This window comes from Mugil cephalus, chromosome 20 (assembly GCF_022458985.1).
Source record: "Mugil cephalus isolate CIBA_MC_2020 chromosome 20, CIBA_Mcephalus_1.1, whole genome shotgun sequence".
NCBI lineage: Eukaryota > Metazoa > Chordata > Actinopteri > Mugiliformes > Mugilidae > Mugil > Mugil cephalus.
In genome coordinates this window covers 11,520,809-11,535,927 of record NC_061789.1, presented here as the reverse complement: position 1 = coordinate 11,535,927, position 15,119 = coordinate 11,520,809, and the positions used below count along the sequence as shown (strand labels likewise).

At 44.1% G+C, this 15,119-nt stretch overlaps 1 protein-coding gene across 1 annotated transcript; it reads left to right on the top strand.

Annotated features, from left to right (window-relative positions):
• Positions 1 to 1,171: 1,171 nt before the first annotated feature.
• Positions 1,172 to 14,334, top strand: LOC124997644 (major vault protein-like). The gene is given in 19 exon segments (XM_047571522.1): positions 1,172 to 1,302; positions 1,444 to 1,527; positions 5,992 to 6,170; positions 6,310 to 6,505; positions 6,633 to 6,756; positions 7,010 to 7,141; positions 7,292 to 7,386; positions 7,769 to 7,826; positions 7,829 to 8,004; positions 8,094 to 8,219; positions 9,760 to 9,990; positions 10,062 to 10,297; positions 10,374 to 10,571; positions 10,645 to 10,789; positions 10,927 to 11,138; positions 11,225 to 11,341; positions 11,455 to 11,581; positions 13,055 to 13,243; positions 13,360 to 14,334. Coding segments are annotated over 18 exon segments (2,748 nt in total). The 5' UTR covers positions 1,172 to 1,302; positions 1,444 to 1,452; the 3' UTR covers positions 13,492 to 14,334.
• Positions 14,335 to 15,119: the final 785 nt, after the last annotated feature.

Sequence of the window (15,119 nt, the reverse complement as noted above, 5' to 3'; positions counted from 1 at the left end):
TTTTTTTTTTTTGCATCCTTTGTCTCTTCGTACTTGGTTCTTTTGTCTGTGTTCGTATCAACAGTCAGTTTAGCCGTAGGGGTCGGGGTGTTCAGTGGAGTCCGTACATGGCGTGGACCTAAAGCTCTCCACATGTTTCTTTTCCTGTGCAGCGTTTCTTTGCCATGATGTCTAAGAAGGGCGGAAACCGTGGGCCTGAGGTGGAAGCCCTGATGGATGCGTCCATCATCCGCATCCCTCCTCATCACTATATCCACGTCCTGGACCAGAACACCAACATCACCCGTGTGGAGGTCGGACCACTCACCTACATCCGCCAGGACAATGAGAGGTGGGACAGACCCTCTGTGTTGTAGCTGCTGGAGTTTGATTGTCTTCCATGTAGTTTCAGCTCCATTTCCAGTCAGTGTCTCACATCTCTTATTCAAATCAGAATTTAACATCAGTTTTTTTATTTTCTTTTTTAACAGAGTGCTCTTTTTACCGGTTCGTATGACGATGGTTCCGCCGCGTCACTACTGCGTTATCGCCAACCCCGTTGCCCGTGACGACAACGGCCAGGTTTTGTTTGACCAATCGGGTCAAGCCAAGCTGCGTCACGCCGACCTGGAGATCCGCCTGACGCAGGACCCGTTCCCTCTGTACCCTGGAGAGGAGGTCCAGAAGGTCGGCATGGAAACCAGGCTTTAGATTATTGTAATCAAAAGATTAGAATAAAAGTCAGTCTTAAAATAAAGAGAAACTACTGTGAGAAAGGTAATCTTTTGTTTGTTTGTTTGTTTTTCTCCTTCAGGACCCGACACCTCTGCAGATCGTGTATCCGGACACGGCGCTGCGTCTGCAGGCTCTGCTGGACTTTGAGGAGGTGGGAGGGGAGAAGAGAGTGGCCGGAGACGAGTGGCTGTTCGAAGGACCAGGTGGGATCCCACAGCTCCTGGAAGAACTCTCAGTGCATCTTCAAGCCTTTTGGTCACTTTCTTTTATTCTTGATGTTTTCCCCCCAGGAATATTTTTCCTCCAGATTTCTGAACAGATCAGCCCCATCGTTCCTGAAATCAAATTCACCAGATCCCAAACTGATCAAGTATCTGTGAGATGACCCACAGAGGCCCCTCCCCTCAACCCATAGGACCCAAAGATCCCCACTAACAACATCTGGTTTTCTTCCAGGGACCTACATCCCCAGGAAGGAGGTGGCGGTTCTGGAGACCATCAAGGCCACAGTGATCCGAGAGAACCAGGCCATCAGGCTGAGAGCTCGCAAGGAGGGCAAAGACCGAGGAGGAGTCCAGAGGGTCACAGGTAACAGACACACACACAAAAATCAAACTTTCTTCACACAGAACACTCCACATAATACCAACAATAGATTAGAAAGACAAAGATTTAAGGTTTCTTTCTCTTCTCCTTCCTTTGGACCGTCTGACATATCTTTGCTGACAGGACCGCCGCATGGGGGAGGATTGGCATCCTCCGTCGCCCCGGAGACCACTGGATGCTGCGGGGCCCCATCGAGTACTGCTGCTGGTATACTTAACAATTTTAAAAACTGACACTTTACTGAGGTGTTTTCTCTCTTTTTTTTTATTTTTTTTATTTATGGAACGTTCTACTTTCTTTACAAAGTTTAAAATACTTGCACTACTTAAAATCAACTACAACAGTGGGTATACAGTAGGGTGATATTCAGTGGATGTATGGAGATCATGGTTCTCAAAATGTCCTGGGGGTATCATTGACCGTATATACTACTTGAAGGTACTCCAGGGGGTACGTGAGATTAAACAAAATGTATATTTTAAAAAACAATAACAAATTATAAATAATAATGATAGATAATATTTTAAAAATAATGTCAATGTATATATATTTTTGGAAATAATCACATAAGTAAGAATAATAAAATGACAGATAAGAATAATAAACATTTTAATAAAAATTAAAAAAAAAACATAAAAATTCAACTATATTTTTAAAAAATTGTTATTTAATAAATGTTCCAATTGTAAGTTACTAAATATTCCAAGTGCAAGTTCATAAAAGGAAATTTATTTTCAGTAGGCTGTTAAATGTCTTTATTCCGCCGGATCTCGAAAGCGGAAGTCACGTTAACTAATCGCTGCTCGATAATTAAAAATTACTCAGAACTTTTCTTTTATTCATAAGGAGACCGTATAATATAAGTATCTGAAGACTGTCTACGTTTCTTATGTTGTCTCATAAATGTTTTCTCATTTATTTTCTATATTTCTTTTTTTACCCACGTGACTGTTGCTGACGCACAAACGACACACATTTCCCGTCAGACGAATCTCCTTTCCGTCTGCGGCCTCTTACTCTGTGAACTTATTCTCATTTTCTTAAAATTGACTCTTTCCGCCTGGATTCGGCCGCACGTCTGCCCGTACAGCCGCAAAGAGCACAGGTAAGACGCTGGAGCAATTTCCGAGTGCGTCTTCTCCACAACTCTTCTCTGCAATCTCCCTTTGGATTCACGGGTTAAATATTAAAAATAAATATGAAACATTTATGTAAATCCTAAAGCCTGTAAATCGTATAAATGTCAATGTTTGTCTTTTGCGAGGCCTGGGAATTTACATGAACACTATTTCTCATGCAGTTTGTCGTTGAGGTATATCATGCGGAAGTGGTTTGGCAGTTTCTTTTTTTTGTTTGCTGTTTACTGGTGTTGAGTGTAAACCAGGATGCAATGTAAAGATGCGTACTGTCTGTTGAGATTCGTCCGGACCATGTTTTAGACAGGAGCAGGCTCTCTGGAGTGGATTTTTGCCTTTGCATGAATCAGCTGTTTAATGACCTCAGAGGGAGGGTTTCCAAGTAAAAGTCACACACACCTATTTATTCTGCTTCAGGGAGAATTTAATCCTCATACCTGATTATAAAATTATTACGTTGTTACCATTAAGGGACAAAAATGCCCTGAAGCATATTATATAGCATATTTTAATTTAATATAATATTTAATTCAATATTTTTTTCTACTTTTTAACCTGAATCATTTAATCCACTTCTTTACTAAGTATAATACCAAAAGTTTGATAAATTTCTGACTTTTAACCCTTTATATGTCAGTGTTTTTATTTTATTTTATTTTTTTATGAAAAATTGTGATGCCATCACTGACATATGAAGAATTAAAAGTCAGAAATTAATCAAAATTCAGTTATTTAACAAATCTGTCTCATAAAGGTGGGTATGCTAACTATTAACACTGAATGTTGTTAATTAACTTCATAATTAACTTAATAATCACAAACAATATTACCTTATTAATAGTAGCAAATTTGAAGGATTTAAGGGTTCTACAGTGTAGAGGTTGGCACATTCACTCCTCTACAACATTAACAGATGAGCAACGTTTCAAGTTTCAAGGAATTTTATCAGACACATTTAAAAACTGAAATAACAAAACTTTAAACACTTAACTATGTACACATGTGGATATGTGTGTGTTAGTGTGAAGAAGCCAAGTGTCTATGTGAGGGAAACAATGCGAAAGGTCCAGAGACAAAGAGGTTTACAAACAACTGGTCTCCATGATGGACGCTAAGGCCAACATGTGATGTGAGGGGAACAAAGGTGTGTCCTTTGTTCACCACGATTTTCAAATTCAAGTTACAGGTTTACTGACTATAGACTATAGACCAGTGTTTCCCAATCCTGGTCCTCGAGGAACACTGCCCTGCATGTTTTAGATGTTTCCTGCTCCAACACACCTGATTCAAATGATCAGTGGCCTGATAACGAGCCACTCATTTGAATCAGGTGTGGTGGAGGAGGAAAACATCTAAAACATGCAGGACTGGGAAACACCGGTCTATAGACAACAGCCACGAGCTAAAGTATTTTACCAGTTTCAATCAATACATACATTGGCAAGGTTGAAGTATTCTATGCTTGGTCAAGTTATGTGCAAGATAAGCTAACTAGGCCCAGATTTCCATATGCAGCCTACCGCTAAACAACTCCACATCTCACCACCTTTTTTTAACTACCTTTTCCATTGCTTAGGAGTGTCCGTCTGGTCAAAACATCCAGCTTTGTACCTGGCGCTGCATCGTGACAATTTTTTTTTTTCTTCTAACCAATCAGTAGTAAGCAGCATTTTACTTCACATTTTCAACTCCAATTCACCTACTTCGGCCCAACCACAGAGGAGGTACTTTTAAGTCCTGGAAAAGTATCCCTTTGGCCTCGTTTGGCCCACCTTCTATCAACGGAAATGGCAATTTAAAGTTTGTGGTGCGCAGTGGTGTAGAGGTAGGCTGTGTATGGAAATACAGCTTAAGAGAAGAGAGTAAGGGGAAGCCGCCGCCCCCTCAAGAGTGGAGGTTTCACACCTAGATGTAAAAAGGTGAAGGCTGCTGGGAGGTTGAGTTCAAAGACCTTCTTTGTCTGGGGAACAAGTGGAGCCATGCGGCCTTGAATGGGCTGAGTCCCGACAGTCAGTGCATTTACATGCAGAGCTTAACCGAGCTATGCTCAAAACTCGACTTTCTGACTACAGTCCTTGTCCGAGTTTACATGCACCGAAGAAAATCTAATAACTTCTTCTGCGATCGGCTTTCTTCGATGTTTTTGTTTAGGGGTCACGTGCCAGTGCAGCGGTTGTAGAGCAGGTGCACATGCCTTATCCGATTGTAGTCCAATTAAGGCGTATACATGGCAGAGAAAACGGAATTCCAATCACAGTATCTGGGCGTCTTAATTGGATAAAGAGAACTCTGATTTTAGTCGGAGTCACGTGTTTACATGCACATACGTTGTCCAGGTAGATTCCGATTAAGTCTTTTTGATTTTTCTATTGATGCACTGATTCGTGTTTGTCACATGAGCTGCATGTATTCTTAAAGACTTTTATGATAGCGGTGAGAAGAGCTGATTCATGACATTTTCTCTTGACGCATTTGCAACAGACGTCCATCACATTATTTCCCCGTCTTATTTTCCCATCGACCGTCCCATTGGTTACTGGCCCCAGATTGTGTCTTGCTGACGCTCAGATGTCGTTCTGATGCTCAGTAAACTGACTCGTACTATTCAATCAGCAACAATCGTCGATTGTGTCACAAGATAAACGAGATAAACCCGTCTGGGGTTGACTTTGCACCAAGGTGTGTCTCTGTTCTTTTTTTTTTTTCTTGCACTTCTCTGTGATCTCAGTGTTCACCCAAGTGGACACGCTCAACTTGTTTAGTTGACTTTAAACTGATAAAAATGAATTAAACCAGAGCTTGTCTAATAAGCTCAGTTAATCTGTCGTCCATTGATCTGTCATCAGTTAGATTCATGGTTGAGATGTGGAGACAGAACATCCACACATACATTCACAATGATGAATACTGGCGCATAAAAGAATAAAGATCCTTTAATATTTTTTGTTGTTGTTGTTTTTACATATTTTTTTCTCCTTCTGTTGCATCTTTGTTGTATTTTTATGTTTTTTTGGTTGTTCTTCTGTCTTTGAGATCTTTTTTTTTTGGTTTTGTAGTGGTTGTTTTGTGCATCTTTGTGGGGTTTTCTACTTTCTTGTGGTTGTTTTTGTGTCTGAGATCTTTTTTTTTTCAACTTTGAGGTTGTTTTTTTAGATATTACCAGGTGTGTGTCTTTTGCATCTTTGTAGTTGTTTTGTTTTTTGTGTTTTTATCTTTGTGGGTGTCTTATGTGCCCACATTGTATTTTCATCATTGAGTTTTTTTTTTTTCCATCTGTTGTCATTGTATTTTGTCAGTTTCTGGTTACTTGTGTCGTTGTGGCTGCTTTTTGCAACTTTATGATAATTTTTTGTGTGTTTGGGGTCTTTTTTTGTGTCTTTTTGAATCTTTTTTTTGCATTCTTTGTCTCTTCATACTTGCCTCTTTTGTCTGTGTTCGTATCAACAGTCAGTTTAGCCGTAGGGGTCGGGGTGTTCAGTGGAATCCGTACATGGCGTGGACCTAAAGCCCTCCACATGTTTCTTTTCCTGTGCAGCGTTTCTTTGCCATGATGTCTAAGAAGGGCGGAAACCGTGGGCCTGAGGTGGAAGCCCTGATGGATGCGTCCATCATCCGCATCCCTCCTCATCACTATATCCACGTCCTGGACCAGAACACCAACATCGCCCGCGTGGAGGTCGGACCACTCACCTACATCCGCCAGGACAATGAGAGGTGGGACAGACTCTCTGTGTTGTAGCTGCTGGAGTTTGATTGTCTTCCATTTAGTTTCAGCTCCATTTCCAGTCAGTGTGTCACATCTCTTATTCAAATCAGAATTTAACATCAGTTTCTTTTTTTTCTTTTTTAACAGAGTGCTCTTTTTACCGGTTCGTATGACGATGGTTGCACCGCGTCACTACTGCGTTATCGCCAACCCCGTTGCCCGTGACGACAACGGCCAGGTTTTGTTTGACCAATCGGGTCAAGCCAAGCTGCGTCACGCCGACCTGGAGATCCGCCTGACGCAGGACCCGTTCCCTCTGTACCCAGGAGAGGAGATCCAGAAGGTTGGCATGGAAACCAGGCTTTAGATTATTGTAATCAAAAGATTAGAATAAAAGTCAGTCTTTAAATAAAGAGAAACTACGTTGAGAAAGGTAATCTTTTTTTTGTTTGTTTGTTTTTCTCCTTCAGGATCCGACACCTCTGCAGATCGTGTATCCGGACACGGCGCTGCGTCTGCAGGCTCTGCTGGACTTTGAGGAGGTGGGAGGGGAGAAGAGAGTGGCCGGAGACGAGTGGCTGTTCGAAGGACCAGGTGGGATCCCACAGCTCCTGGAAGAACTCTCAGTGCATCTTCAAGCCTTTTGGTCACTTTCTTTTATTCTTGATGTTTTCCCCCCAGGAATATTTTTCCTCCAGATTTCTGAACAGATCAGCCCCATCGTTCCTGAAATCCAATTCACCAGATCCCAAACTGATCAAGTATCTGTGAGATGACCCACAGAGGCCCCTCCCCTCAACCCATAGGACCCAAAGATCCCCACTAACAACATCTGGTTTTCTTCCAGGGACCTACATCCCCAGGAAGGAGGTGGCGGTTCTGGAGACCATCAAGGCCACAGTGATCCGAGAGAACCAGGCCATCAGGCTGAGAGCTCGCAAGGAGGGCAAAGACCGAGGCGGAGTCCAGAGGATCACAGGTAACAGACACACACACAAAAATCAAACTTTCTTCACACGGAACACTTCACATAATACCAACAATAGATTAGAAAGACAAAGATTTAAGGTTTCTTTCTCTTCTCCTTCCTGTCACGTTTTTTTTTTCCCACTCGTGGCTAAATGTGCAGGCGACGAGTGGCTGGTCTGCAAAGTGGACGTGTACCTTCCAGGTGCTCACGAGGAGGTCATCGACATCGTCAACGCCTTCATCCTCACCGACAAGGTGACTCTCCGCTTCATCTGTTTCTGTTTCCAGTGGCTGTTAAGATAGAGGCCACTTCCTGTTTTCACGGCCAAGTAAGAATCATGTGGTTACCACTATGTGACTCAGGTGACATGTATAAAAAAACAAAAACAACAACTGCGGAACTTTGACATAGATTTCTTGCTACTTCCTATTTTACAAACCCAGAAGTGGAAAAAACAACAGAACGGTTGAGAACAGGATTGTAGATAAAACAGTGGTTATTAACGTCTCAGCAGCATCTTTATGACGGAGACACTTCTAATTATATATGTGCCTGGACGCAGCTCTTAGAAACTTCAATTATGGTGCGTTCACAAACAGCTGCGGACCGTCTGACATATCTTTGCTGCGCCTCCAGAAAGCGCTGCACGTCCGCGCCCTGCGGCCCTTCAAAGACGCCGGCGGACAGGACCGCCGCACGGGGAGGAGTGGCTGGTCACCATGGCCGACAGGGAGGCCCACATCCCCTCTGTGGCGGAGGAGGTGGTGGGCGTGGTAAACGTGACCACCCTGAGCAGCAGGCAGTACTGCGTGATCCTGGACCCGGTCGGGCACGACGGCAAGCCTCAGCTGGGAAAGAAGAAGGTGGTGAAGGTAAGATGCCTCCGGATACAGTGTTTAGTGTTTATAGTAAAGTCACATACCCAATCAATCAAAAAAAACACTAATCTACCTCCTTCCAGGGTGAGCGCTCCTTTTTCCTGCAGCCGGGTGAGCATCTTGAACAGGGCATCCAGGACGTGTACGTGCTGTCGGAGGAGGAGGGCCTGGTGCTGCGAGCCGTGGAGGCCTTCACCGACACCGAGGAGGTGAGGGCAGACTGATTCGGAAAAGTGGACGTCCTATAGAGCAGGTGTCTTCAAACTTTTTGACCTCGGGGTCCGACTTTTCTGGGACAAAGTGGCCCCGGTGGCGATTCAGATGTTACCACTGTGTTGGTTTGATTTGTTTTCAATAACTGAATCAAATCTACTACAGTGTAACAAGCTAAAACCAATGTGGTTCATCATTCGTACGTAAAGCTGCACGAAACAACAGGACGCCGGACAGGCTAAAAGTTCAGGAAACAAGAAGCTGCAACAAGAACAGGTTTAAAGCCTCAAGTTGGTTTTGTTATCACCGAGATCCCAGAAAGTGTCCCCAATTTTATCTTTTATGAATGAGAAAAAAATGTTGCGCGCAGACTACAACTATTACAGTAGCCATTTGCGCTGCTATGAACATTACAGATATAGTAGTTTAAATATGAATAAATATGTAAAAATAAATGAAACAATAATTGTCCTTGTTTCTTCATGTTATATTAATGACATTTAATTAGTTTTTTATCTCTGAGCTGTAAATTTCCACACCAACATTTACCCATAATCGCAGTAAAATAGTCCATCCTTAGTCAATCTCCTGTATTAACTCCTCTCTCAACCCGTAGAAAATGTTGTGAACAAAAAAATATTTTTTTTGTCATACCGCCCAGCCCTATTAAAAATAAGAAAAGTTTAACACAATAAAAAGAACAATGAAATTGACATCAAGTCTAATTAAAATGTAGACTTTTTGACACTTTTTGATTCGATATTTGCACAAAAACGCTGCATTTTGGGGTTGGAGCTTGTTAAACGACTGAGTGACACATTGCTGTCACTAAGTGGTGGGAAGCAGAGGGGTCACCCTGATTGTTATGTAGCAGGAGCCTCTTGGTTGAGCTGCTGTCATATTTCACTGCAGTGTGGCTTAGATTTCTTCACCCTGCCATTCGCCCCTTGCGCACTTTGTCCCGGTGAACTACAGGAATCTGACAGTCAACGTCCAGCTCAAACACATTAACCCCGTCCGTCCTCTGTGTGAGGAGCTGCTGCAGTGACGGGTGGAGGAGATGTACATTGCACCATTGATCTTGTGTAACCGGTCCTCAAGCAGCAGGTGGAGGAGATTAGAAAATCAAATAGTGCTTTCACAGAGGCGTGTCTGGAAGAAAGACCACCTGTACGTTGTTAAAGCAGCTCTGGTATGTAGGTAGAAAGGTGAGACACACCTGTGGGTCAGGTGACATCGTGTCAAAGTCCTAATTTTTTCTTCCTGCTAACTCATCACACACTCTTCTTTGTTTCTCTCCCGACGTCCCTCCGTTCATTTCTTCTTTTTATTACTCCATCGCTTTATTTTTTCACGTTCTCTGTTGTTTTTAATCAGTGCCTCCCTCCGATCCCCTCTCCTCCTCCTTCTCCTCCTCCTTCTCCTCCTCCTTCTCCTCCTCCTTCTCCTCCTCCTTCTCCTCCTCCACGCCAATGCATCCCCACATTAACCTTTATTTCCACCCCCCTCCTGTCTCTGCCCCATTCTCTCTGCCAGCACATGGAGCAGGACTACGAGGAGGAGGAGGAGGAAGAGGAGGGGGCCATGGAGAGCAGGCCTAAGCGCACCCGGAGGAGCGGCATCCTCCGTCGCCCCGGAGACCGCTGGATGCTGCGGGGCCCCATCGAGTATGTCCCCCCCGCCACAGTGGAGGTGGTGCTGAGGCAAGAGGCCATCCCCCTGGACGAGAACGAGGGGATCTACGTCAGGGACAATAAGACTGGAAAGGTGCGAGCTAACTGGTTTTCTGCTCCGGCTTCATTTGACTATGAGTTAACCGTGTGCCGTCGGCCTCTCAGGTGCGAGCGGTGATCGGTCACACCTACATGCTGACTCAGGATGAGGAGCTGTGGGAGAAGGAGCTTCCTCCAAAGGTCGAGGCCTTGCTGGCCGCCCGCCTCGACCCGCTGTCCGACCGCTCCGACCGCCAAAATATGGGAGAGGACGGGCGGAGGGAGAAGACCAGGGTGGTCTCCTACAGGGTCCCTCACAACGCCGCTGTCCAGGTGTACGACTACAGAGAGAAGAAAGCCAGGTGGGGCGTCTCTCCTGACTGTGTGGGTGTTGGGTGTAGAGGTTGGATAGAGGAGCTGATCGTGTTGTGTCTGCAGGGTGATGTTCGGGCCGGATTTGGTGATGCTGGGACCCGATGAGCATTTGACCGTGCTGTCGCTGTCCGGGGACAAACCGAAGAGGCCCAACGTCATCAAGGCCATCTGCCTCCTGCTGGGGCCAGACTTCTTCACTGACATCATCACCATAGAGACGGCGGACCACGCCCGCCTGCAGCTGCAGCTCTCCTACAACTGGTAACCACACAGTCCAGCGCCGGAAAACACCTCCTGGTTTTACTATTTCATGATCACAATCATCCCTCTTCAGGCACTTTGATATCAAGCTGCCGGCCGACTCTGCTTCTGCAGCAACTCTGTTCTCAGTTCCTGACTTTGTGGGAGATGCCTGTAAAGCCATCGCCTCCAAGATCAGAGGAGCTGTCGCCTCGGTGCAGTTTGATGATTTCCGTAAGGTTAGTGCATTTGTTTTTTTACCCAGAGTATCTAAAAAAAAAATTACAAACTAGTTTGTAGACAATGGACCAAAATCTATATCCCTTTATTCCAGAGAAACATCTTTCTTAAATCTTAAGTTCTGTCTCGTCTGCAGAACTCCAACCGGATCATCTGTTCCGCTGTGTTCGGCTTCGACGAGAAGATGGCGATCCGTCCCAACCTTTGCTTCAAACAGAACAACTTGGTGATCAGCAGCGTGGACATCCAGTCCGTGGAGCCCGTCGACCAGAGGACCCGAGACGCCCTGCAGAAGAGCGTCCAGCTGGCCATCGAGATCACCACCAACTCCCAGGAGGCGGCCGCACGGTCACACAGACACACAAGTTTGAGGTTTTGAGCGGTTAGCGCTGCTGAAAAGCCGCCGGGTTTCATGACGTGTTGTTGGTGTGCAGACACGAGGCGGAGCGTCTGGAGCAGGAGGCTCGGGGGAAGCTGGAGAGGCAGAAGATCACCGACCAGGCCCAGGCGGAGAAAGCCAGGAAGGAACTGCTGGAGCTGGAGGCGCTCAGGTGAATGCACACCTTGATGTTGAATGATGTCAAACTATGGAGCCTGATGAGGCTGAGTCCATGCAACTGTTTAGTATAAATGTCCCAGTGAATCGATGGCGCTTGTGTTTCAGCGCTGCGGTGGAGAGCACGGGAGCTGCTAAGGCGGAGGCTCAGTCCCGCGCTGAGGCGGCTCGCATCCAGGGAGAGGCGGCAGTCAGCGAGGCCAAACTGAAGGCAGAGGCTCAAAGGATCGAGGCGGTACGCCCACTCTTACTGTTCTTAGCATAAAACTCCACGCATGAGCTCAATAAAATACACCGGAGCTGCTGGTACGACTGATGTAGAGATGCCAATAATTAGCAGCTGTGAAAAAAGGAGGAGCTGGGAGTGATAGAATCAACAGGAGTAGACGCAAGAGGAGGAGGAGAATAATTTGAGGAACTGGATTTCAGAAGACTTTGTAGGTAGAAAAGAGGATGGAGTACTGTAACGAAATGGTAATGGTAAGTACAAGAATAAGAACCCGGCCGGTGTTGGCAGCTTTTCAGTGGATAACTGTGGGCTGCTGCATGTCTCTTACTGCACGCCTCTGAGATGCTGAAACGACTTGGCTGTGTCGCTACTACAAAAACTAAATTTCCAACCAACCTAATTTTCATATCAAAAATAGGGAAATTGGGCCTGTGGATGTTGGGTCGTGTGGTGGTTTGGAGGTCACAGAAAGCCTGCCGAGGTGTTAAATGTTTTAGGGCATTTCAAAGAAATTTCTTTAAAAAATACTAATTAAAAAAAAGTTCTTTTTGTCAGCAAGGGGAAATTTTTTGCTTTTTGGCAATTTTATTTAGGTAGAAAATTGCTTGCATTGCTTTATTTTCCTTCTTAAAAATAAACTGATGGAGTATGGTCATTTTTTGCTCAATATTTAGGCATCCAGGGCTGACTTTAGAAGCCCAGTCCAACTGAAAAACCGACCAGCAGGCTCGCTGTCAGCTACCGGTTAGCAACCAACAAGAAGACGCCATCTAACTAGCCTAGCCAACGGCAATAGGCAGTATGCGACACATCTTTGGGGTTTTCAAGTGGGCACCTCCCTTCACCGATGTTTTGTTAAGGCCCACGACACCTCAAGAAGGCTGAACAGTAAGTTCCAGTGTCTTGGGGGGCCCCCTCTCCATGCTGCCACCACACAACCGTGTAACTTTCAACCGAGAGATTAGCTTAGCCCTACTACTAACTACTAAAACCAGCTAGCCTAACCTTGCTCCCCAGCATGCTCCCCAGCTAGCATGTTTCCTCCTCAGCCACAGCCACTCACTTGATCGCTCTGCTGCCAGGGACATGTCACCCTTTGTTCTCTCCCACGAATGCCCAGCTCACACAGGAGATGGTGGGTTCCACGGCAACCCACCTCCACCGGCCGCACGCAGTCGCTCTACCCTCGCTGCTCAGCTTCTGCTGCCATCTCTGAATATCGAGCTCTCTCGCGCTCATTAGCCTCCTCAACTCTGTCTTCCCACCGGACAGTAAGCTCGATAACATACACTACCATCTCTACTTCCGCCCACAACAGCATGCGCTGGGATAATCGGCTGCACGTTTTGTTTAATGCCAACCTTAAAGCTCTGTTAAGTACATATGACTTTCATCTCTACAGCATGTCGGTCACCAAAATGATTTAATCAGAAGTTTGTTTTCATCTGTGTTTTTTTTTTTTTCTGTGTGTGTGCGCAGGAGGCGGAGCTCCAGCGCCTGGCGAAGGCGCGTGAGCAGGAGCTCAACTATAAGAAGGAGATGGATAATCTGGAGGTGGAGAAGCAGGAGCGTCTGGCTCAAATCGAAAGTGCCCACTTCAAGAAGCTGGTGGAGAGTCTGGGCAGTGACACGCTGAAGGAGATCGCCAGAGCCGGACCAGAGCTGCAGGTACCGTACCAAAAATTAGAAATTAAAATCTACTTCAGAGAGGACGTAAAGCGGCTCATTAGAAGTACCTTGACTTTGTGCAGGATTTTAAACTCACAGTGGTTTGTTTCCTACAGGTGAAGATGCTCCAGGCTCTGGGACTCAAGTCCACCCTCATCACGGATGGCTCGTCTCCCATAAACCTCTTCACTACGGCCAACGGCCTGCTGGGGGCGCTGCCAGGGTTGGGACAGGGTTCGGCACCGTGAGGAAGGGGAGGGGAAATATAAAAATAAAAAAGCTGACCACGCCACAAGTAATGTTTACTAGAATTATGTTCATGCAAATGTACAGCGTGAACAATTAAAATAAACAAACAAGCTTAAAAGAAAACCCTTTTTTCTATACTTTCTATCTTATGCTTGGATCAGAAAAATTAAACAAAGTTTGTCCAGTTTATATAACCAGGAAGTTACTGAATCCTTAGATTCACTGCTTCTCTACAATCAAAATTCTATGTTCAAAACTCAGCATGAGAAATAAAAGGAACTGTTTCATTGTTCTTACATAAAAGTGGGTCGTCTAATATTAAAACGCATTTCACTCTCTGCATAAAAATGTCAGACCTCTAAAAATAAAATTTGCTGTTTGTTTATTAGATGACACACTTTCAGACGGAGCAGGGAAGCAGACTCACGTCCTTGGTTTATTTTCTCCAGGTTGTACAACGTAGACGCGATGTTCACTGTTACTGATCATTACTTTACAGAAGAAATGAGACTCTGAGTTTTGACAGAGCAGAACTGACAACATGTGATGTGTCCGTGAACTGATGCTGTTAATGGAATAATTGTGCCTAAAAACTTCATAACTTTTTGTTTACTTTGTTGACACCTAAAAGCCAAAGATTTCCCTTTCTGCTTTGCACTATAGCCACAGAAATTAACAAATATAAACGTATAGTCTGTATTGAGCATTTCTACTTCTGTGGTGGAGGTTGTGTAGTTTTTCTCTTTGCCTTAAAAAGTGCTGTTGTTCCTACGTTAAGACCTGTGTGCTGCTGCTGCTGCTGCTGGTATACTTACCAATATTAAAAACGGATACTTTACTGAGTTGTTTTCTCTCTCTTTTTTGTATATACTACTTGAAGGTACTCCAGGGGGTACGTGACATTAAACAAAATGTATATTTAAAAAACAATAACAAATTATGAATAATAATGATAGATAATATTTTAAAAATAATGTCAATGTATACATTTTTTTTAAATCATCAAATAAGAATAATAAAATGATAGATAAGAATAATGAATATTTTAATAAATATTTTTTTAAAAAACACATAAAATTCAAATTCAGTAATATTTTTTTAAAATAGTTATTTAATAAATTGTAAGTTACCAAATAAGTCCAAGTTCATAAGAGGAAATTTATTTTCAGTAGGCTGTTAAACGTCTTTATTCTGCCGGATCTCGAAAGCGGAAGTCACGTTAGCTAATCGCTGCTCGATAATTAAAAATTACTTAGAACTTTTCTTTTATTCATAAAGAGACTGTATGATAGAAGTATCTTAAGACTGTCTACGTTTCTTATGTTGTATATTCATTAATTTATTTTCTGTATTTCTTTTTTATTACTATTTTTTATTATTTATCAGACGTGCCCTCTAGCTATGGCTAGCGACGTCGGAGTAATTTAAAAAAAAAATCAGCAGCAGTATTCGTTCGTGCACGATGAATTCCTGCAAGATGGCGTGACATGGTGAAATGATTATCCTTTACAGAAAAAGAGTAGAAATCCTCTCAAGACAAATCTTGGATATAAAACATAGATTTTGTTTCTTAGCTGAACCATTGGAAAGATGAACTGTAGCTCATCGGTGGTTCATAACCTTAAAT